The following is a 23,212-nucleotide window of genomic DNA, read 5'->3' as shown; positions in this document are numbered from 1 at the left end:
AATCGATACTCATGGAGAATGGTTACTTCCGTTATCGCAATATCGATCGGCATTCATCATTCTATGGTGATTATGTCTTGAACACATGGAACCGTTGGATGGCATTCATATAGTTTTGCTCATTTTTAAAAGACGGCATGCCTTGGCTAAATATGAAAAGGACTAATTAGCACGTACAACATACTGTTAAAAAAAACGTTTTTAGCGAAAACTTGAAAAAATAACTTGGTATTTTGACGTTGTAGTGATCAAAACAAAATGGATTCATACACATATTCGTTCTCTACGCCAACATGGACAAACAATGCACGTGCTTTCCTATCGCAGTTTTCGGATATGTTCAGTGCTTTCACGAAGCATATTGCACCCACTTACCATCATGATCGATGTGAGAGGTATGTTTATTGCTAGAACGATTACAAAACAAGCATAATGATATAGATAGTCATGGGGTTGTTTTCTTTCAATAGAAGGTGTAAAAAGCGTGGGAGTTTATTTAATATAGAGACCAGTCAACTATGGTAGGCAAAAAATTAAAAGTAAACCGTAGGCTTAGTTCCGAAGGTAAAGACATCCGTAGGAAGATTTGTACAGACGTCGCGCACTAAGTTGACGGCAACTGTAATTTGCGCTATTTCATGTAGTTTAATACACACGTGTTAAAAATAATTTTGGAAAAGAAAATTTCTTTCATGATAAAATAGCAAATATGAACTTTTGCATTCCACAACTCATTATGTTATCGCTATTATTTTATATAAAACATGAAAATAACAGACAAAAAGCTGTATAGCTGTAAAAAAAAAAATACCGGTAAACTTGTAACATTATGCAGCAATGAAAAGAGGTTTTTGCCTATCACTTTTGAAAGATTTTCCAAAATTTTGTATGATAGAATTTGGCGGATTCGGGCTATGACGTCATACAAAATTCAAAAAGTTGATCGAAAAGTTGTACGATACACGTGAAAAGTAGATACTTAGAGGTTGAATATTGAAAAATGAAAGAATATGTTATCACTATTTTATATTTCAAAATAACTTACATGTTCTAAATGCGCTTTTCAATAGCTTTTTAAATATCTGCTTAGTATTGTTGATTCAATGATTCAGGCCGAACACCTTTAACTTTTTAAAGTCCAGTTATCTTGTTACAATTTTAAGTAATTACGTTTTTAAGGCCAATAAGTGGATAAGTGTCACGAATCAGTTGCATATTTTTGTCGTTTCAAAGGTCTTAGCATATATCAATTTTTATTCCGAGAATGTTCATATGCTATACTATTTTGTACTACCAAAAGAAATCATTTGAACAATTAAGTTAAAAGATATGTGATAAAATAAATGTCTAAAGTCTTGTTACGCGTTTGTTTTCTCGGAAAAATTCAACGTCATGCATGGAATTTACGTCGCAATTCACAAATTAAATTTCCAACAGGCAAGCAGGAAGTTATCGTCAACGGAAATAATTCGACTGAACAAAGAATTAAAATTGTAGAAAAGAAGAGAACAAAAAAGAAAATCCTACCAGAAATCTATTTCGTGCGACGTTTCAGTCATGCACGAGTTTACTGTCGGATGTAGTGCCCAGTAAAAAAGTCGTCACTGCATCAGAGATAATAGTTATGCTTGTTCTGATTTAGAATATGATAAAATTATTAGAAACTTTTCTTGAGACTTGGCATGCTCGTGGTCATCAAGATGCAGCCGGCGATTTGTCTGTTATTCGTTATATTATATAATCACCCCCCAATTGATGTTCAATAGTACGCAGACATTAGGTCATATTACGAAATTTATGGTATAAAAAAAATCAATAAAAAAAATCACCAGAGAGTCTCCTCTTTATAACAAACACACGTAGTCAGAAAATATAAAAATGAATTCAGGTAGTGAACAGAAAAAAATGTTGGCAAATGAGGTAACGTTCAATGGGAAGCAACATAGAGAGTGTTATTTACAACTATATAAAAGATCAAGAAATTATGAAAAGACTACAGTACAAAAACTGGGACATGGCTGTCATGCTTAATTGTGGGTGTTGCAACAATGACCTGCATGAATTTATGAAACAGGGTGACAGAATGATTTATCAACACATTCGTTAGTGTATTATAAATGATCGATTTTTGCTAAGCTCAAATATACAGAACGTAATATTTTATCTCAAAAGTTAAATGTTTATTGCATATTTCAAAATGTTTTACCCTGTTAAATGTCTATATAACACGTGCACCTATATCAAATTAAACCCTATGTCAATGGAAACTCCGGAATATCTTTGGGTATGTAGCAAACACAATTAGGGACTGAAAATACTTATACGTGAATTGACAATGCATAGTTAATTGTGTGCATCGCCAAAAACAAAGATGCTTGAAAGAACTGACGTGTTTATTTTGAACACTGCAAGTGAAGGTCGCGCCGGTCTCATTTGCGCCCATATAAATGTCAACACATAACATAATGATCTGAGATAACTGAATTATAAGGTAAACATATTTGTTGAAAATTGCATAAACTGCCAGCTGTTTTATCGCAAGATGTTTTTTCCTAAGATTGAAAAAAGTAATACTTCTATTGTTGACACGAATCTCGCTATTCGTAGAGTCGTTCAGTTCAGTTCGTGCCCGCGCTACCACACTACTGCAACGTAAAATGTTGGAATTCCGTTCATCCACACTTCAACAGGATGGTATTATGTCGGAAAATAGCTTGCCAGACAACCTCTAGCATTGCTGGAGTAGCTTTACAACAGAAGTTACGATGCGTGTCTTTTGATTAGTTCGAGAAAATAAACAATTACCATTGCTAATAATGGATATTGATTGGTTGATTGCTGGGGTTTAACGCCCGAGCAGCAAAATTTCATCTATATCCAGGCGAACATGAAATGCTGATGAAATGAAAAGAAAATTAATAAAAATGGGTTGGGATACAAGGATAATGTGGTCGGCAAATCTTGATTGCCACTGGAAATAGGGGGAGAAGTGGGTAGGGTCGGGCAATTTACCCCAATTGTACCTACTGCAATAGAATACCACAGAATGGTTCTTTAACATGCGAGGAACTTTCCCAACACGTTGCACCACTATGGTTTGGTCAGGTTTTCCGTATTATGGCCTGACAACCCAAGCATGTTACATGCCAGGGATACCCCATTCCACCACCTGAGCACACAACCCAGTTGTTCTGTGGGCAGAGCGCTCTAGACCCCGGCCGGGGTTCTGAGCACTATTAAGTCGCCTTTTACGACTAGCTTAGCGCTGCTGCAGGCCTATTCTTTAGACACCCGGACCCGCACATGGCCCAATAAAGGATATCAAAACGCTCTTTACTTGCATGTAAATAAGAATATCATAAGGCAAAAGCAATATAAATATATAAACGCATTGAACGTATTAAAAATCGAATTCGTTCAATTCCCATCAATTCTATAAAACTAGCTTCACAAATATGTTACTATTACATAATGTGAATGTGTAAAAAAGCGTTTTTAATTAATGTATTCAGTGGGCGAATCGATCCAGGATTTTAGGCTATAACTGAGCGTAAATGGAATTTTAAGACCAAACGGGATTTTTTTTTTTTTTTTTTTGGAGAAGGGGGTGTAGAACTTGTCAAAAAAACTCAAGATTTCATGCAAATATTGTTTTTCCCAATAAGAGGGGGCATACGCCGGGTCCGCTCCTTTTTCAATCTGTACCTTGTTCTGTAACTGTCAGCTAGGACTATGGAGGTGTGGCCATGACTACCAACCAATACAGAAACTTTATATTCAGTATACACACCCTGTCATATGCATGTATAACGAGATATGACTTTTCCAAAAAAGTATTAATTGTGTATAAATTGTGTACAATTAAAAGTATAGAATTGAGGTTTTATTGAAACTTTGCACAATAATTTAAGTAAGAGCGCTAGCAATATTTTACATTCCTACATTTAAAATTTACATGATTACTATTACGGTAGGAAACTATGTAATACTGATATAGATTAAATAAATAATTGCAAAATACCAGACCAGACAAAAATGAAATAATATGAATAAAAATGTTAACACTAATAATCTTCCATTAGAGATTGTAAGGTACAAAAAGATTCTACAGAAAAACTTTATGTCAAATATGCAACAAAATTGATGAAGAAAAACTTTCTTTTTGTATCGTAATGAAAACATTTTTATGGGTATGTCTGCATAATAAAGTTATTTTTTGTAATTGTTCAAATTTCTATTGCGATGATAAAATGATCATAACAATAAACGTTTGTTTGTTTATTGGGGTTTAACGCCCGAGCAGCAATATTTCAGCTATATTCAGGCGATGAACATGCAGTGGATGATAAAATGAACATGAAATGATGATGAAATGGAAAATGGGATGGGACACTAGGATAATGGGGTTGACAAATTTTGATTTCCTCTGGAAAGGGAGAGGTGGGTGGGGTCGGGCAATTTAGCCTCCTGTGGCGGAGCCCTATGGTTCCTACTCCGGGAGAATACCACAGTAAGGTTTTTTAACGTGTGAGGAACGTGGCATCTTTCCCAACACGGTGCACCACTATGGTTTGCGGTCAGGTTTTCCGTATTATAAAGGTTCTGAGCACTATTTAGTGGCCTTTTACGACAAGCTTATCGCCGCTGCAGGCCTATTCTTTTGACACTCGGACCTGCACGGGTCCATAACAATAAACAGTCATTTATGTTACTTTGTGTTTTAATTAGTGGTTTAGCACAAATTCACAGCCTGTGTTTACATAACAATTAAAGACACAATTACAATATCAATAAATACCATACTGATATACCAGTATTGTACAAATTTTAAAAAAAAAATCACAGTACTGGAATATTTTTCTTACACCAGTAATGTGCACAATACTGGTATACCAGAATTGCGATCGCCAAGTACAGGAGATCCTTTAAAACACTTGATTTTAGGGGAAAAGTTAATTAATTAATGAAAGTTCGCAGTGCATCTGTCCTTTTCCGGATTTCTCATACCGATTCCGAAGTACATTTAATATCGCCATCACTGTCAAACAGACGCTTACCGTAAACAAAATCTGTCGCCGAAAGAAAATATTGACCTGCCAACATGGCAAGAGAAATTGAGTCGTAAGAAATATTTAAGCAAAACAACATAGTGGAATCGGGTTAATGCTTTGTTTCAATTTATTGTTACTGAAATATTGTTTGCTGGTTTATGACTTCACAACTTGTCAGACATTTCACAATTTATCATACTATTTTGGGCACTTATTCTGTTGACTGACTCTAAAACACATGCTTGTTTCCTTAAATTTTAGTTCTCTCATTTCTTTTTGATCTATGATCTTTCATTGATAAGTATGCAGAGATAATTGTGTAAATGGGGAGATAAGTGCATGTACATGACTGTCATAAGTCCAGATAATTGTCTTAGATAGCATCGCTGCATTCATCTGTTGTCAATAGTCATGATGAGTGCCTGATGGCGATGCGCAAAGGAAATTTGACATATAACATGAAATCGCATGTGTCGTCTGTTGACCAGCAATTAACATACTGAACACTTCCTTGCTTCTATCCGGCTTTGATTTCAGCATTCTGTGTATAAAGATATGTATATTATCAATAAAATTTAGTACCTTATTTGTTTAACCTTTCTCTTAAACCCCCAAAAGTTCATACTTTAAGCCCCATCCTTTCCCAACACACTTTGTGAATGTAAACAAATTTTTACTGAAAGTTGTATGCATACCTGCCAACTTACACGATTTAATCATGTTTTCACGATTTTGACCATTTGTCCCGTTGACAAGATTTTTCAAGTCAAATTTGACCCAAAAACCCGATTTTGCCAAAATTACCTAAAAACTCTGAAATCAAACCCCTAAATTCGTGTTTAAATGTCATTTCTATAATTAGAAGAGTCATAAATCTGACAAAAAGTGTTAATTGCTGTATAAACAGGTAAGGGTACATTTTATGACAGGTAAATACATTTTTGTAATCTCTGAGGAGCAATCAGCTGATCAGGGTTTGAATTAGAAAATGAATCCCGATTGAATCTACTACTATTTTATGAACATCCAATCATTTTCTAAAGATTAATTCTACTCCACAATCAGTTTTACAATACTGTCATTTTAACAGGTGTCAAATATGTAGAAACATGTATGTAAACAAAAGTTTTGTTTGCAGTAGTTAAAAGAAATACTATTCCTTTTAATTACGGGAGATTTTTGAAATTCAGTAGCAACATTCCTGAATATTTGTTACATTTCCCATATACTGCACCTCATGATATGCATTTAATGAAAATTAAGATTTGCCCAAGTTTCCATAAATACGTATTTTTGAGGAATTTTTCAGCATCATACTGTCACACAATTGAAGTTTGGCTGGTTTTGGCAAAAGAACTTACTGAACTGTAATTCTTCAAGTTCAAAACTTGAACACTTACTCCACTTCAACTGACATTAGTTAAGGGAATGAAAGAAATACGTGCTAAATGTGCTTTCAAATAGCAGAAATGAATTTGAATGGAAGTAAAAATTTTCTCATATATTTTTTTTTAATTTGATAAAACTTAAGAATTTTAATAATTAGGTTTGGAGGAATTCAACATAAAAGAGGGGGGCTTACAAACTTCAATCTATTATAGTGCTTGCACATGTTGTTAACTGAAAAAGGCCCTTTAATGCTAAAGTGATTGTCTCATTCATACATTCCTACAGTAAAACCCATGCAGTTTGCAAAATATGTCCCGAAAATGTCGGTTCACACGTTGCCCCATGTAAAAACCCTCATGGGTCGGCAGGTATGGTTGTATGTCATATATTCAGCGGTCATGCACACTCAGGATTTGGGAATGGCTGTCAGTAAAATAAAATGTATTTCGTGCAGTCCTTGTCGTATCTTATTATTTCTTACCCAAAAACGTTAAAATTGTCATGCCGTTATCAATGTTTTAAGAGATATAGAATAGCAATAATATGAAAAGCCTATTTCTTTTTGGCAAAGTTAAGAAATAACCTTGTATATCTTTGCTCCTATGCTTGGAACGCCATATCACAGCAAACTGAAAAATGTAAGATGTGATTAAAATTCTTTAGCCATATCAAATTAAATAAATTATAACATCCACTGGAAGTAATATATGGACCCTGAAAATATGAAATATCGATGAAAATATATTGAAATACTTTTATCTTTTTACATTCCAATTATGTCTCTCATGTCCTCCATACAGAAAGTCATATCCCTATCGAGAACTGATGACGTAGTACTCATAATGTCGTTAATAGGTCACCACACTAAAATGTATTTTTCTCACAATGTAAACAATCTCGCCAATCTTCTGGGAAAATAAAAACAAAAATCAATTCATATAATGACTTTAAAATTGTAACTGTTTAATAAGTAGTTCAACAAACTGGTGAAAAAAATGTTATGTTATCAAGAACCAGTGACACCAGGATACATGTAAATATATTGTACATGTAGCTTATTTGATTAATATTTGTGATTATCTTTGGCCACTGAATGATTACTTAGACATTACCTTTAGTTCAGTCTTTCTCATGAAAAATGCTTAGAAACTATACAGAACTGCACAAGCCCAGAACAATGATTACTTCATATGTATCATTTGACATTTCACTAGCCTGGATATATTTTTTACAACGGGCTAGTGGCTGAATGCTAGCACTGTCAGTTTTGATTTTGTTCCAAACAGGTGGCTCTGCCTCTCATACTTACACGTACATCAAATTTGTCTTACATATTTAGTTTAAACATATTTTATTTGTAATAAACAAAATGGATCCGACGCAAGTAAAATAACATAGTTATGAAATCTTCACCTGAAATAATAATAATTACAATAAAGTATAGGCATACAAATTCAATAGTGTAATTTATGTTTTACAAAGTTAATAAGAGATAGTAAAAATATAACATTAGGTGATGTGGTGAGGTGTGATGTGATGTGTACTAATTCAGCTCAAGCAATAAGGAATCTTTTCGTGCATTTAACGAAGGAATATACACAGTTTAACACAACCTGATATGGTTTTTCTGATAGATTTTCTGCAAGACCAACAAGTAGATGTAGGTCTATATTGCAGAATTCAAGAACCCGCTGTAGGTCGCTCATTAGTTCTTGCATTGCTATAAAGCAGGCATACAAAAAAGTAATGGTGAGCAGTCTCATACGTATGACCACAATGACACAATGGACTTTGTATAATACTGACTCTGTTCAAATCAAAGTTTAAAAGGATGAAGAATTACGAAGTTGAGTTGTCAATATATTTAAAGTTCTTGGGCTGTAGCAAAAATGTTTGGGAACAGTTAATTTATCACCAGTGTTCAGTAAACACAATTTAAATTGTTTGGGTGCCTGAATCTCCCTTAATGTTCTATCTAGTTTATTCCATTCAACTATTGTTGATGGAAAAAAGGATTCATGAGTCACCGACAGCCTACAAAAGGCAACAATGATATCTTCACCATTCCGTAGTGGATATACTGTAGTAGATTGAATCTTACATATTTGTTACTTAAGTGGAAAGATTTTTTTGTATAAATAAAGTTTTAGGAGTGAAATACATGTAGGAAATAAACTGGTCCTGCAGTTAATACATGTATGCTTTGAAAGCAAATACACATTTTTCAATTTTTTGGTGTGAATTTTAAGGTAAAATGTTGAATATTGATTTAAAAGTTTGTACTAAAAATGAAAAAAAATATTAAATAGATTGGAGTTTATTCTTTTTTTAAAAATAGCATAAAACAAAAGGCTCTTGAAAAGCCTGACAAACCATGCCCAATTAACTAAGTAAAGATAACCTATGTAACTGTGATTTGACAAAAAAAATGCTGAAAAATAGCATATATTGATGAATGATTTAAGTTAAACTGTGTACCTAAGGCACTTTAAAGTGTCTTAAAAACCTTTGGAAAAAATTTGGGCAGGGATCCCCATGCCCTGTTATTCCAATGTGTCTGAATGGCTATTAACCTAGTATACGTTTGCTGAAAAAGAACATAAAATGAAGTTAAATCATGGTTATCCAACATTTTCATCATCACAATTGAACTCAGGAGACCATGTTTTACTACATTGTATGTAAACCAAATATCATTGAAATCAAAGCAAGTATAAAAATTAGTGGGAAAATGGCCACCCAGAACGAACTTTCGTCATCACCATTCAACATTGAATACCATGTTTCTGAATGAAACCAAAAATCATTCAGATCTTAGCAACTGGTAAAAATGGTCACAAAATGGCTGTCTTAAAAAATTTCAATGCTGCATGTCAACTCAGAATATCATATTTATCTTATGATTAACTTTCATCTTCATTATTCTTCTAATTGAAGAAAAAATAGCAAAAAAGTAATTTTATTCCTTTGTTCTATTTTAAGTAACGGTGGTCATGTTTTTTTGACTGATTACAAATTTTAAACAATCAGTTTGTGCAGGATACCCTTAAAACAATTACACCAAAAATGTCGAAAAAGGGCAATAACTCAAACATCAGATGACAGATTTTGATGAAAATCGTCACACAAGTAGATTTCATCATGCTGAACACTTTTACCCCACCAGCATTTCCCTTAAACCTAATGGTTTTTGAGATATTTTTGAAAAACTGTTGTTTGACCCTTATGTTCCTTTTTAGTAATGGCGGCCATGTTTTTTGAGGGAATGAAAATTGAAGCATAAGCTTTGTGCATGATACCCTAAGGAAATATGCTAACAAACCTGATTTCTTCTGCTTTTTAAAATCTAACTTCCAATTTTTTGTGTGCTAACATTCATCCAAATCCATTTAGTTGTTTCAGAGGAGAAGATGTAACATTTTGGTTCAGTTATCTTTAAATCAAGTTTGGTGACCTATGTTTTTAAATTATATTCAAAAGTATGTTTATCCAACATCATCTATTGTTATGAAACATTAGGTGTGATCTACCTTATGCTCTTTCATTGATTAAAAGTCTTTAATTTTTCCTATATTGATCCCATCCAATAACACCCTTGTTGAACCATTAAATATAACGAGAATATGTTTAGTGAATATGTCAAAGATACAACATTCCCACCGTCAGCTTAAGGCAAGAAACCCTCATACCACAGGGCAGGCTGCAGCTTGCCCCAAAACATCATTATTAACAGGTACTGCAAAAAAGTTGCCCTACATACTCAAGTAACATAAAAATAAACTACAGGTGAAAATGAAACAAGACATACAGAGACCAGAAATTCCTGACTTGGGACAGATGCAAAAAATACAGTGGTGTTTAAGTACTTTGGCATGATTACAACCCTTCCCCTTCAAAATCTGGCCACTGTGGAAAAATATTACACAATTAAACACACCTAAAAATCAGTTGAAAAAGGTCTGAGTACCTTATTCCAACAGCAATAAAGAAACTGAATATGAATTATACAAATGTACAAACTAAGGACTACAAGCAAACAAGTTTAAACCTCCCTGTTGAATGTAATATCAGTCTTCATTCTTCCCACGTGGGGTTGAGAACCACGGTACATCATAAGTCATACAACAAGTATACAACCCCTAAAGCAATATCTTTGATTGCATGTATTTTTATGGGTGTCTATGAGTTATGACTTATTTAAACAACTGTTAGGTGCAATCATATCACTAATTTAAACAACTGTTAGGTGCAATCATATCACTTATTTAAACAACTGTTAGGTGCAATCATATCACTAATTTAAACAACTGTTAGGTGCAATCATATCACTAATTTAAACAACTGTTACAAATTGTAATAATAGCATTCATTTAGTTCTCTGTTATAAAATCTAATTAACTTATGTATTGTTTATTACCTTATTCATAGCAAGAATAAGATAATGTATGTCTGATTTTTCAGTAAAAATTGTATAATCCATTTCAAGCACATTCAATGACTGCTCTATGGGAGAGGTGGTTAGTTTAGTTTTGTTGTAAGAATCTTTTAAACAGGAGTTCATATTCATCATATGTTTCTATATCTTCATTACAAATGCATTTGCATTTAGTTTTAATTGAACTGTTTTATAATGAGACCTAAGACTCCTGTCTGAAATTTTACATACATGTACATGTAGTTGTTTATTTATCTTTTTGTGATATTGTCTTGGTTGCAGAAACCACAATAGAAAATAATAGTCAGTTAATCAATTATTTGTTGTCTTTTTTCTATGGGGATGTATCTTGTGACTATATAGTATACTATAGAATATTTTAGATTGTATTAGCAAATTAAACATTTGTTTATTATTTTGTAGGTCAGTACAGATGAGGCTTTATGCTTTAAACAAGAGACAGTTTGTTCTTGTCTTTGTTACATTCTTCATATGTTTTGGCATCAGCATTCTTATTGGAGTAGCAGGTTAGTGCAAGCAGATAAGTGTATTTTTAAAGTTTAGTTTTTGAATATACATGTATTTTAACATTATGTGTATTTTTAGAACATTTTGTTGAATTGCTATTTGAGCTAGGATACATGTAGGAGGTCTTGATATTGTATGATAATTTCAGTATCAAAATTAGTTCACTTCTTGGTGTATTCCTGAGAGTAATTCTTACATTCAAAGTAAAAAAGAAAGCTGAAGTTCAAAGTCAAAAATATGAATTTTCCCTCACATTATATTGACAGATACTTGTATTTGTACATATATTACAGTAAATATCAAGAATTACCATACAAAAGCAATTGGTGATATGTACATATAACAAGAATAGGTATAATGTATATGTCAAGGCGACAACAATTTCATCAGGATGTAAATGTCAGCAAAAAGTTTTAAGTGAACGACAAGGAAACCCTCATTCCACAAGGCAAGCTGTAGTCAACCCCTATAAACAGACACAGCAAAGGAGTTGCCCCTATAAACTCAAGTAACATAAAAAAAAAACTAATGTGAGAACGAAACAAGACACACAGAAGCAAGAAATTCCTGACTTTTGCGTGATCACAACCCTCCTCTTTAAAATCTGGGTACTGTGGAAAAAGTATTTCACAATCAAACACAACTAAAATCAGTTCAAAATGTATGTATTACATTTCGTGTATGCTGCATGGATTTAGTCTTCATTTCTGTTAAATGTTGTGAAAGTTTTCAGTATATGAATTACTTTATTACAATAAAAACACACATATAAAAATAATTTTCTAGGAAACCATTTTCACATTGGTTGGGATTAACTTTTATTTTCACTTAGGTCCCCCAATCATAGAATCAGTGTCACAGAACAGTACTATATTTGGGCCCCAAAAACCCAGTAATTTGAAGGTAAGAGTTGCATTTGTAAAACAATATAAACGTTTTAAAGATTTTCTAAAATGTTTATTTTCTATTATATTTGACAGTTGTATTAAAATGGAGAGAGTTATATCGTTATGTATACGTAGAGAGTTATATCGTAATGTATATTTGTTATCATCAATCCAGATTTGACATGTTCTAATACAATACAGATATATCTTTATCATAATTCATTCTGTGGTCTCTTCTTTGTCTGCAAAACCATCAGAGATAGTAGGAGTTAGAAAAAAAGGAAATATAAATATGAGAGATTTATAAATTGCGTTATCAGTTTTACAGTTTCAGCTTTCAAGTATTAAATAACCTTTTACCTTATGTATTTTGTTCATGGAAAAAGTTAACTTATTCTCTTTTTCATCACATCTATAAAGGCAAAATATAAAAGCTTAAATCATAATCCATATGGGGCATGACAACATTTTTCCAACTTGTAAAATTTAGCAAACACTCCTAAATGAGCAAGGTGACTTAAATGTCCTGTACAGAGTAATCAAGGGAACCAAGGTTATAGCGGTAATCAAAAGAATGTAATCCAGGGACAAAGACCTGACATGGAAAACTGACATACACAACAAAGAACATGAAGTAACTAAAAATCATACATACAAAGTAACAAAACCAAATGAGCAACTTGGACTCCACCAAAAACTTGGAGCATGGACCAGGTGCACCGGTAGGGTAAGTGTCCTCTGCTTTTCTAGAAACAATCGCTGAGTTGCTCATAAAAAGTCAAGTCCGGGGTAGACAAGCAAGGAAAGGAAAACTATGACACGTTGAATAAATCAGTCAGTTTTCATGGTGCAGATGGATACACCATAACGATCCACGAGTTCATGATGACGACCATAAAACTTCTGTAGGGATGACCTCAATCTTGTAGCAACATAACCCTGTTCCAGAAGCCTATTTGTTAGAGTTCTAGCACAATACAAAAAGTCTGTGTTGTTTCGGCAAGCTCTGGCATAACCTATGAGTTGTGATATAAACACTCCATACGCAGGTGCCAAAGGGATGTTGCCACAGATGAAAGGAAAATTGACAATTCTGAATGAAAACTCATCATGTTTGTCGTATAGTTTGGTCAGTAGTTTTCCTTTACCATTGATTTCTAAGTGTAGGTCAAGACATGAGGCTGACTTCACAGTGTCTATAGTATCCTTATCTCAAGTTCTTTTGGGTAGATGTGATGTATCAAATCCCCGAAATTAGGATTGTTTAAAGATAATACGTCATCTATATAGCGGAAACTGAGATTAAAGAATGTCAAATTAAACTCATTATTAGATAATTAAGAGTTAATTTTTTTTTATGAAAATAGTGATATAAAGGTGCTTTAACATTGATTATTGCCAGAAAAATTGATTAAAAAGGTACTTGTTTTCTATTTCTGAAAGTATTCAACATTAAATATGGCTTAAGAGAACCAAGAATTTATTTAGATTGGCCTAAGCTATGAATACATTTTTGTTATAGACTGGACCATTTATACTGAAGTCTCCACCATTGACGACATATCACCAACAGCTATGGATCATCGCTGATATTACTACAGATTCAGAGACACGTTAGTAAACAGATAAGTGAAATATGTGTTGATGTTTGATCATTTATACGTCATGTGACCTCTTATACATTACTGAAAATCTTTCAATATTGAGAAGAGGAAGTACGGCAAATTTGTAAAAAAAAATTCTGGAAATTTTTGGAATTGCAACAAAAAATTTGCGTACCATTGGTTCTGATGATATTGATTTATGTTTACTTTCTTTTTTTGTAACAGAATTGGATGTCATTAACTTAGAAATATTATAAGCCTATATTATTAACTAAGGGTTGTTCCATTAAAAGATATGAGGTACCTGGGGGAGGCACATTTTCACCAGAGGAGTCATCCATAGAAGTTCTATTGATGTCTTGTATTAAACTTTATGTTTTGTCAAGAGACCTGAACACCCATATACAAAGGATAAAATTGCCATCACCCTGTCCCTCATATATTTTACTGGAACAGCCTTAAACCATATAGTATTTATGCAAAAAATTTTCATTTATTTGTTCTGAGACTACTTTAGATCTCTGGTAATATAGTTTTATGATAATTGCAGTTCAAATATGCTTTTAGTAATGGAGACTACTATATTTCAGATTCTAAGTTTGAAGAGAAGTTTACAGTAAGCGTGGAGATCCGAGGTATAAAAGCCGATGATGAAGGTGGAATACAAGCTGACAATCCTAAACTTAGTCCTAAAATACACAACAGAACTAGAATCCTCAAATGTTCAAAGGTATTAGATTGATATTGGTGCAATACTATAGAAACACATTTGTTTGTTTTGTGATGTCTTGCGTAGACTTCATGTTTCATTCAGACCACTAATAACATAGGTGGATCCAAGGGAGCAGTGTTAATTTTATGATTATTTTACATAAAAACTTAAAAATTACTTTCCATTTTTTCACATTTTTCTTGAGGAAAATGTGAAGGATATCCTTTTTGTAAATCTCAGGATCTACATCTGTGTCAAAAGTGATGAAGGCTTAACACATTTCAATCACTAGTAAAATATTGCCAAGTACTGTAGTGTATAGAATATTGCCAAGTACTGTAGTGTAAAGAATATTGAAGATAGAGTGTTTTTATCACCTTTAAGTTTAGACAGGTGTCAAAGGCTTAAATTATTTTCAATGAGGGATTAAAGATATGGCTGAAAATGTTCACCCATAACAAAGCAGGCTCTTGTTTGATTATTTACTTAAAATAGATATATGGGTTTATATGTTCAATCTGTCTATCAAGACATTTTATTTGGAAGTTTGTTTTTCATGACAAGGGAGATAAACTGATACTGTTTTTTTTTGTTTTTTTTTTCTTGATGAAAAGTTCATTAAAAATTTGTTCAAAAGTTGTATGAACTAAGGACACTATAAGGAAGGGAGTGCTATAATTAATTAAATTTTATTTTGCAGAAATGTGATGACCTAATTTTGCTCCATCTTGGTTACCTTGACTACAATAATTACATCATAACCATAAACTTCTATGGGTTAGAGAAGACAAAATTTAACTTTAAGGAAATAATGTTTTATGTGAGTTCTTATAATAAGTTGTCGAAATATTTGACTCTTAAATATTGGCTGTCAATAGAATTGTCCATGTTTTGCATACAATTATAACCTAATAATTTTTTGTGCATATGAAGGCATCTATTTAGACTGAAGTAATTAAGTTTCAAATGAAAGTTACACATATCTAATAACATACATTCCTAAGATCAATACTCCTCAATTTCTAGATTATGAGAAAAAAACATAAGTCAGGTATGCTGTAAGATGTCACAGTAAAGATTGATATTAATCATCTAAGGTTTGGTCTGAAAGAAAAGATAGTATCATTTGAATTTAATGCTGAAAATATAATACCACTGGATTACTTTGCTGTTCAGCAATTTGCACTGATAGATAAACTTATTTTGGTATGTTACATGTACTATGTAACTTGTTTGCATTTTGAAATGTAATTCTGTATGCATTTTCAGTTTAAAAGTTACAACTCCTCATTTACACAGATAGAGATCTGGATCAGATTTGTGTTTTTATTCTTCACATTTTTAGCAACAGTAAGTATACAGATGATATAACTCCCTGGTTAGAGTAGTTGTCCTTTGAACCTTTATTTACACATCTAGAAAGAACTGCTAAGGTAAATTTATGGCAATTAGAAAACTAAACATTTATTTTACTATCAGAACTATTTGATAACTAATGTACGAGCAAGTTCCTATGTGTTTTTTAGTGTTGACTATATATTTTATTTGGGTTCTTTAAGATCACTTTTGTAAATCATAGATGTTTTCTTTAAATGAGACATTTTACATGTATTAATATGAAGCATAAAAATATTTTTCATGTGAGCCTGGTGAGTTAAAATGTATATATGTAATGAGATATTGTTACTTCAGTGTATATTTGGTCATTCCTTGAGGAAGTTTACAGTAAGAGATTGGTCTATAGAACAAAGATGGATGTCTGTTTTGTTACCTCTTCTATTGCTGTATAATGGTTTGTATTACATATTTCTTTTGGGAGGCAAAGTTTGTAAGGCAAAACAAAAGGTCCTCTGAAAATCTGTATGACTTCATTGATGCGCTATGAAAGGAGGGGCTTTAAGCTTTTCAGTCTTTTATACACCCATCTCTTTAGACAAAGCATATTATGGTATAACCTTGCCCTTTTATCTTTCATACTTTGCATAATGACTCAAAACATTTATGTTGATGTGAAATCCCTTTTGACTTTTTTTTAAATTTGCATTTTGTTTGTTAATGAGTTATCGAGACTTTATTTATAAAAAGGGGAGATTATTTTTCATTTTAGCACAGTTACTCAAAAGGGTTTTCAGCAATTTTTATGAGACTCAAATTTTTCAGTTGTTGGAAGGATAAAGTTTAAACTGTAATTCATAAATACAATCATGTATGTACAAATGCCTGTCCAATAAATTTTCATCACCCAAAACTTGAGGTATTGTCATTAGAATAATTTTTAAAGTTGGTATGCACCTTCAAAATAGTTTTTACAGGGTATGTGACATTTATCTTTTCATGCATCCACATCCAATTTATTGTGTTTGATCACCAGTGTTGCATAAAATTTGTTGGTTAAAACTGTGATATCTATTGTGGGACTAATTTAATTCTTGATTCTTGAACATTTCTGGTTAACAGTAAGACATTTTTTTATTTGATGCCCAATTCTTTTTTATACCCAACATTTCCATTATACATATGAGAAATTGCAACGTGTTTTTCATATGTTTAGGACCACCATGAAAACCATATGAAAAAAATATGTTACTGACTAATAAATTAATTCATGAAGTACAAGTAAATGATTATCACATGGTATTTATGTTTTCAATAGGGTTTCATACGAAAAGTATATGGTTTTTAAAGATTTGTGAAAATGTATGATTTCGTGTATTTTTAAAAGTAAAAATCCTGGTCTTAAACATGTTTTCGTACATGTATGTTTAAATACACATGTTGCAATTTTTTCTCGGTAGTTAGTTTGATACCCTGTTATTTCATAACCAGAATTTATATTTCTTAAACATTGGTTGTTAACTGTTGGGTCCCTGATATGTTTGATGCCTGCTACTTTTTTTTTTTAATTTACAGATCCCATATTTCCACTAACATTCCTTGTTAATAGTTGGGTACCTGGCATGTTTGATGCCTTGTTTCAAGCCTCATTTCTTTGTGGATTGTTGCTGTTTTGGCTCTGTATATATCATGGTGTACGACAGGTAGGTAATAACAGAAAAAAGAAATAGTAAAATGCCACAAATACACCTTTAAACACACCTTTAAGGATTTAAAGGACGTAATTAAATCCATGGTAACAGAATATTCATTTGAATGAAACCATGAAAATTAACATCCATGAAAACTAACACTTTTACCACATATCCTATGCTTAAAATTTTCTTATTGTCATAGTAAGAACTGTAAAGTGGAAGTGTTTACTGTTTCTCTGTAGTTTCTACGAAATTTGACTGCAAATATGCTCAACAAATTGTGAATCTCTTCATAATATCAATGTTAAAATGTCACAAATTTTAAGATTTTAAAAATAGGACTAAAAATATGGTTGTCTTAAAGTACCACAAACATATCTGATAAAAGTAGAAATAATGTTGACACAAATATTTTCATTGACGAAAGTTTTGATTGTGCTATGAAGGAAACTTGCAAATTTGATGTTGCTTGAAGAGAGATTGCTATGAAAAAAAATGAGAGTGAGATGGCTCAAAATTTCCTGGTCTACAGTATAAATTTCTGTCTGATCCCATTTCTAATTTCAAAAAGTGATGTACTTTTACACATTTTTTAACAGTAATAGGAATAAATTGGAAACATAAAAAAATCATGGAATCTTTCTTTTTTTGTGAATCTGAATTAATGTTATTTTCGGAATTGCCTGAATCATTAGTGCAAATCCAAGAAATAACATTATATAAATTGTAATACAGTCAAACCTCGATGCTTCAAACTAGGATTAGTCAAAATCTTGGATAACTCGAACTGATTACAAAGTCCCAGCAAAACTCCCCCTACTCCAATACAATTTTACTACGGATAACTCGAACTTGGATGAATCTATACCTCGGATAACTCGAGGTAATCAATTAGCCCCCTCGATAGGACTTCGAGGTTAATTAACCCTGATGTCTTGAGGTCAACTAGTTAGTCGGAAAACTGATTGCTTTACTACAAACCATGTTCGAAGTGTGTTTTAACAACAGTTAGCGTGGCTTTTAAAATTAATTTGTTGACACTCTTTATGGTTTGATTTGTTTATTTAATTATTTTAAAATTGCGCGTGTTGTTAAAAGAAACAAATTCTTTTAATAACACGTCAGAATTTACGCTAATAGTGATATCGGATATTTTGATAAAAAATTTTAAAAAATACAGATGAATTGTAAAGATATCTGACTATTTAATGAAACATCAAACAGACGATAGTAAGAGTATTTCAACGACAACATTGGTTTCACTAGTGAATTTGAAAATTTATCGTTATAATGTAGATCACATGGTTTGACGATACTCCTGATTGTGAATCAAACAAAGCAGCATGTTATGAACTATGATGTTTTTGTTGTAGAACAAATAAAAAGGAAATTTCACTAAAACACTCTGTGCCATTTAGTATTTCAAACATGATATACAACATACAAAAAATATCTTCCAATATGAAATGTAAGACATTACAAAGTACCATGTAAAGTGAAGTACCTGTACATGTTCAACAAATGATGTAAATTCAGAAACAATCATTGACCAAACTACTATTATATCCGGTTTATCCTTGACCTCGGATTACTCGAACCTTGGACAACTTGAACATTTTTGCATGATCCCTTCAACTTCAACTTAACGAGGTTAGACTGTATTGTTTAACAAGCCATAATGCCATTTTTGGTCTACACAAAAAACTAAAATGGTAGTTTACAATTAGAAGCATACTTCAATTCTAAATGTAAAACAGATATAAAATGCATATTTTAAGATACATGTTTAATTAAGCTATTACATATATTTACAGACTGACAGACGATTTGCCAAATTCTATATACCAAAGTTACTGATTGTTGGTTTGATATGGATATCCTCAGTTACTCTGTCATCTTGGCAGGAATATAATGAAATACAAGATCCAACATACTACTACAGACTGGATACTACAAACTTTATGGTAGGTAATACAGTGATACCTCTATAATCAGACACATGGTGTAATTATAATACCAAGCATTGCATGCGAGGCTAATGATAGACGTTCAGTCAAACCGGACTAGATACCGTATTCTTCCGTGTATACCACACACTTTTTTTCAATTTTTTCTTTGCTCCAGAAGAGGGATGCGCGGTATACACCAAAACAATTAGTTTCTAGAGATTTTCAGGTTCGTAATTTTCGGGAATCAGAACCAAAGTCATCAACTAAAGACAACATCGAGCCATTGTATTTTTGAGAACAGTTTTATGTGAAATAAACAAAGTTTTACTGCTATTTAATAGTTGTTTTATCCATCAATGCCGTTTCTTTGCATTTCATAGTTTGTACGAAAAACCACAACTAGCTTCTTATTGTTCTCTCAAATCATGTCATCTAATTATAACTCCTGTGTGTGGTGGAGCGTTAAATACACAATACCGGGAGTGCCAACCTGTCCTCGGGCCCATTGTCATTTAATTATCAAATAACAAAAGATCAATTTAAAAGGTGAAACAATTATTACTAATCCTTTGATCCGCTTGATGAACTGTTTCCAGATGTCAGATATCAATACACAACTTGGCAAATTAAAACATCTTTTTATGAACGGTCGGGCTTGACACCATTGTTTTAGTGAATTACCTGATTTGTATTTGAACAGGAAATGTAAACATTTCAGCCGACTCAGATCCAATACATCGCTATTTATAAACTATTTTAATTAATAAATGGCTTGCAAATGCAGGGAAACATAGAAAATACTTTTATTTAAAAGATTAATGATGAAAAGATATGCATTTCGGGGAATTTACCAGAATCCTTTCATCTCAATGTGGTCTTCTGCTGGTTATTTTTTCCTTGCTTCCCAGTGCGCATTTTACACGGAAACTAACTTTTTTCGCCGATCTCCCTTGCCAAGAAGGGGTGCGCGGAATACACAGATGCGTGTAATACGTGGAAGAATATGGTATCAGACAGGCCCACAGAAATGGGTCAGGGAAGTGAATTCAAAGAGAATGTAGCTTTTAAAAAATGCAATACAAAAAACAAAGAAAAATTTAAAAAGATTTATTTACAGTATCTTTATCCAGAATTATTTAAAAAAAAAATTGACAACTGTTTACATATATCTTGCCCCTTTCAGTTATTGTCCTTTTTCAATTATTTTATCAATGTAAGAAAAATGAATAAGTGCTAAGCTCGATTGTTGGTTGTGCCTTACTCATATGACATTTTACCAAATACTGATAAGGTAATACTTGAAAATATTTGAACTGAAAAATAATGAATGTGTCTATTTAGAATCCTTCAGAAGCATCAGATAGTACAGTTCTTTGTAATATGTAATAATCAGGTGTCCTATTGCAGTCAGTTTCCATATTTGACAACAAAAGAAGCGGTGAATTTGAACCACTGTTAGAACTATGACTGAAAGTCTTATATGACATCTCCTTCCTCTTAATGTACAAAACATATTTTTGACAGTCAAAGAAAAAGGAAAGAAATTCCAAATATTTTATGTATATTGTACAAAATAGTGTATACAGGTAATAAATCAACAGTTATTTATGGTTTGTAATCAATTTTCCCTTACACAGATCTAGACAGTTTGTCGATTTGTAATTGGTGACAACTTTGTAGGCATTAACCAATCATATTTGTTTTAAAACTTTTGCAATTTTTTTCTGTTTTAGGGTTTTAAAATATTCTTCTTCATCGTTGGTGGATTATATCTCCTATACTTAGGATATTTGTTAGTGAGGGCATACGCTGAACTTAGATCAATGCCTTATTTTGGTGAGTCTATTTTAAAACACAGAAATTCAAATGAATGAGAAATTACACTCTCTGGTTTAAAAATATCATCTTATTATTTAAAACTTGGTCTTGTTAAATTTGTCTCAAGTTTGTAAAAGTTCTATTAAAATTTTGTTGATTTCAGGAACTGATTTTATGGTCTCAGCTAGAAGTTTTTTAACAAACTTACATGATACTAATTGTATTATCCCGAATAGTTATAAAAGAATATTATCAATTTACCAATCAAACTCAGATATAAGTGTATAACATTGTTATCAGTCTGTACTAAATCTATTAAAATTTGAGAGAATTGGTTCAATTAACAAGGCTTTGTTTACATGGGGTTCAGTAATACTCCACTGAAATCTGAAATTAATAGCTTTTATTAGTATCAATATATCATAGTTTAATCCGAGTTTTGTTAAGCAGGTTTCACTGAGCTTGGAATTCAGAAATTATTGTGATCTCTTTATGAAATTTTACTTTTCTTAAAAATACTGAAAAATAAAAGAAGGTTGTCATAAGATTAATAACATTGAAAATTGTTTTTTATTTCAGATCTGAGGTTAAAGTTCATGACCTTTTTGATGTTAATAGTGTTGACTATCAGTATTACAATTACTGTGATGAGGTTTGGTGCTGCTGCGTTACAAGATAACTTTGTTGCGGAGCTTTCAACAAACTACAAAAATTCAGCAGAATTTGTATCATTCTATGGACTGCTCAATTTTTACATGTATACTATGGCATTTGTTTATTCACCGTCAAAAAATGCAATCTATGGTGAGTTGGTGTGCACTCACCTTGTTTTATGTCTATGTCATTTCCACTTTGTGATTTCTACTTTTTGGTTATCCATTCATGCTGTTGAAATCTTTGAAATCTGCTATCTACATCGAGTGTTTTAAATTTTTCACTGATGGAAGTGAAAGTTGTCTTTTTCTCTTGAGTACAAGATTCATATTTTAATTCCAATTGCAAAATTTTCAATTGTTTCTGTTCAACAGTTGTTTCAATTTTGTTGATTAGCCCATTTGGCCAACTCTTGTTGTGTTGACCATTTTATGGGTAGCTAGCACATTAAAAATTGTCATGCAATTATGGTTCAGTATGAAGCAGGGTTCAATTAACAGATAAAATGATTAGATGTTCTTATTTAATAAACATGCAATATTTTGGGATAGATTCAATCATTCTAATCATAACTTATGTATTTTCAGAGAGTAATTTCAAAGATAATCCAGCTTTATCCATGTTGAATGATTCAGACGAAGAAGTGCATTATGGGTGAGTTACATTAATTATAAATTTACAGTTTGTGTAGAAATCAAGGACTTAGATTTTTAGTTTATTTCCATGATAGTTATTAACTAAGTGTTGGTCCACAGATTTTGAAAAAAAGGAAGGGGTGGCTTCAGGCCATTAAATGTCATTTCCCTAAAAATGCACAAAAATATCAAATTTTTCATTAATTGGTGGATTCAAAATGTTTGAAACACCTCCTGTATCTGTTGACATATGTGAAAAATAAAATGGGAGATAAAGGTAACACTAGACAAAGTACTTTATAGAACTGATGCACAAATTAAAGCACAATTTATATGTGTTCCCCAGCAACGTCAAATACAACCATTTAACAACAATAAATCAGTGGTGAAGCTAGAAAGTGAAGGCAGAGTGGCACAAACAAGTACATGTAGAAGACAGCACTACATTTTCATTTTTGTGTTGGAAATTTTAAAAGAATATACCAATTTGATTATGCATATAAAGGACCTTCAATTTGAAT

At 32.2% G+C, this 23,212-nt stretch overlaps 1 protein-coding gene across 5 annotated transcripts in view; it reads left to right on the top strand.

The window, feature by feature from the left end:
- Nucleotides 1–41: 41 nt before the first annotated feature.
- Nucleotides 42–23,212, top strand: part of LOC148614301 (transmembrane protein 181-like) — a 29,401-nt gene continuing 6,230 nt past the window's right edge. For 2 of the 5 annotated variants that reach the window (XM_088588367.1, XM_088588366.1), the window contains exons 1-13: nt 42–395; nt 11,299–11,402; nt 12,236–12,306; nt 13,813–13,903; nt 14,485–14,624; nt 15,307–15,426; nt 15,876–15,956; nt 16,299–16,398; nt 17,517–17,644; nt 19,450–19,599; nt 21,318–21,420; nt 21,982–22,206; nt 22,644–22,710. In XM_088588367.1, coding sequence (XP_088444493.1) covers nt 259–395; nt 11,299–11,402; nt 12,236–12,306; nt 13,813–13,903; nt 14,485–14,624; nt 15,307–15,426; nt 15,876–15,956; nt 16,299–16,398; nt 17,517–17,644; nt 19,450–19,599; nt 21,318–21,420; nt 21,982–22,206; nt 22,644–22,710 — 1,517 coding nt within the window. In that variant the 5' untranslated portion in view covers nt 42–258. Of the gene's footprint in view, nt 396–5,016; nt 5,160–11,298; nt 11,403–12,235; nt 12,307–13,812; nt 13,904–14,484; nt 14,625–15,306; nt 15,427–15,875; nt 15,957–16,298; nt 16,399–17,516; nt 17,645–19,449; nt 19,600–21,317; nt 21,421–21,981; nt 22,207–22,643; nt 22,711–23,212 lie in introns of those variants that run through there. The other 3 variants (XM_088588370.1, XM_088588368.1, XM_088588369.1) reach the window with 2 other exon arrangements.

The sequence above is a fragment of the Perna viridis genome, chromosome 6 (genome assembly GCF_037379345.1).
Source record: "Perna viridis isolate PV_CMFRI_1.1 ecotype Kerala chromosome 6, ASM3737934v1, whole genome shotgun sequence".
Lineage (NCBI taxonomy): Eukaryota > Metazoa > Mollusca > Bivalvia > Mytilida > Mytilidae > Perna > Perna viridis.
This window is presented reverse-complemented; position numbering and strand designations above follow the sequence as displayed.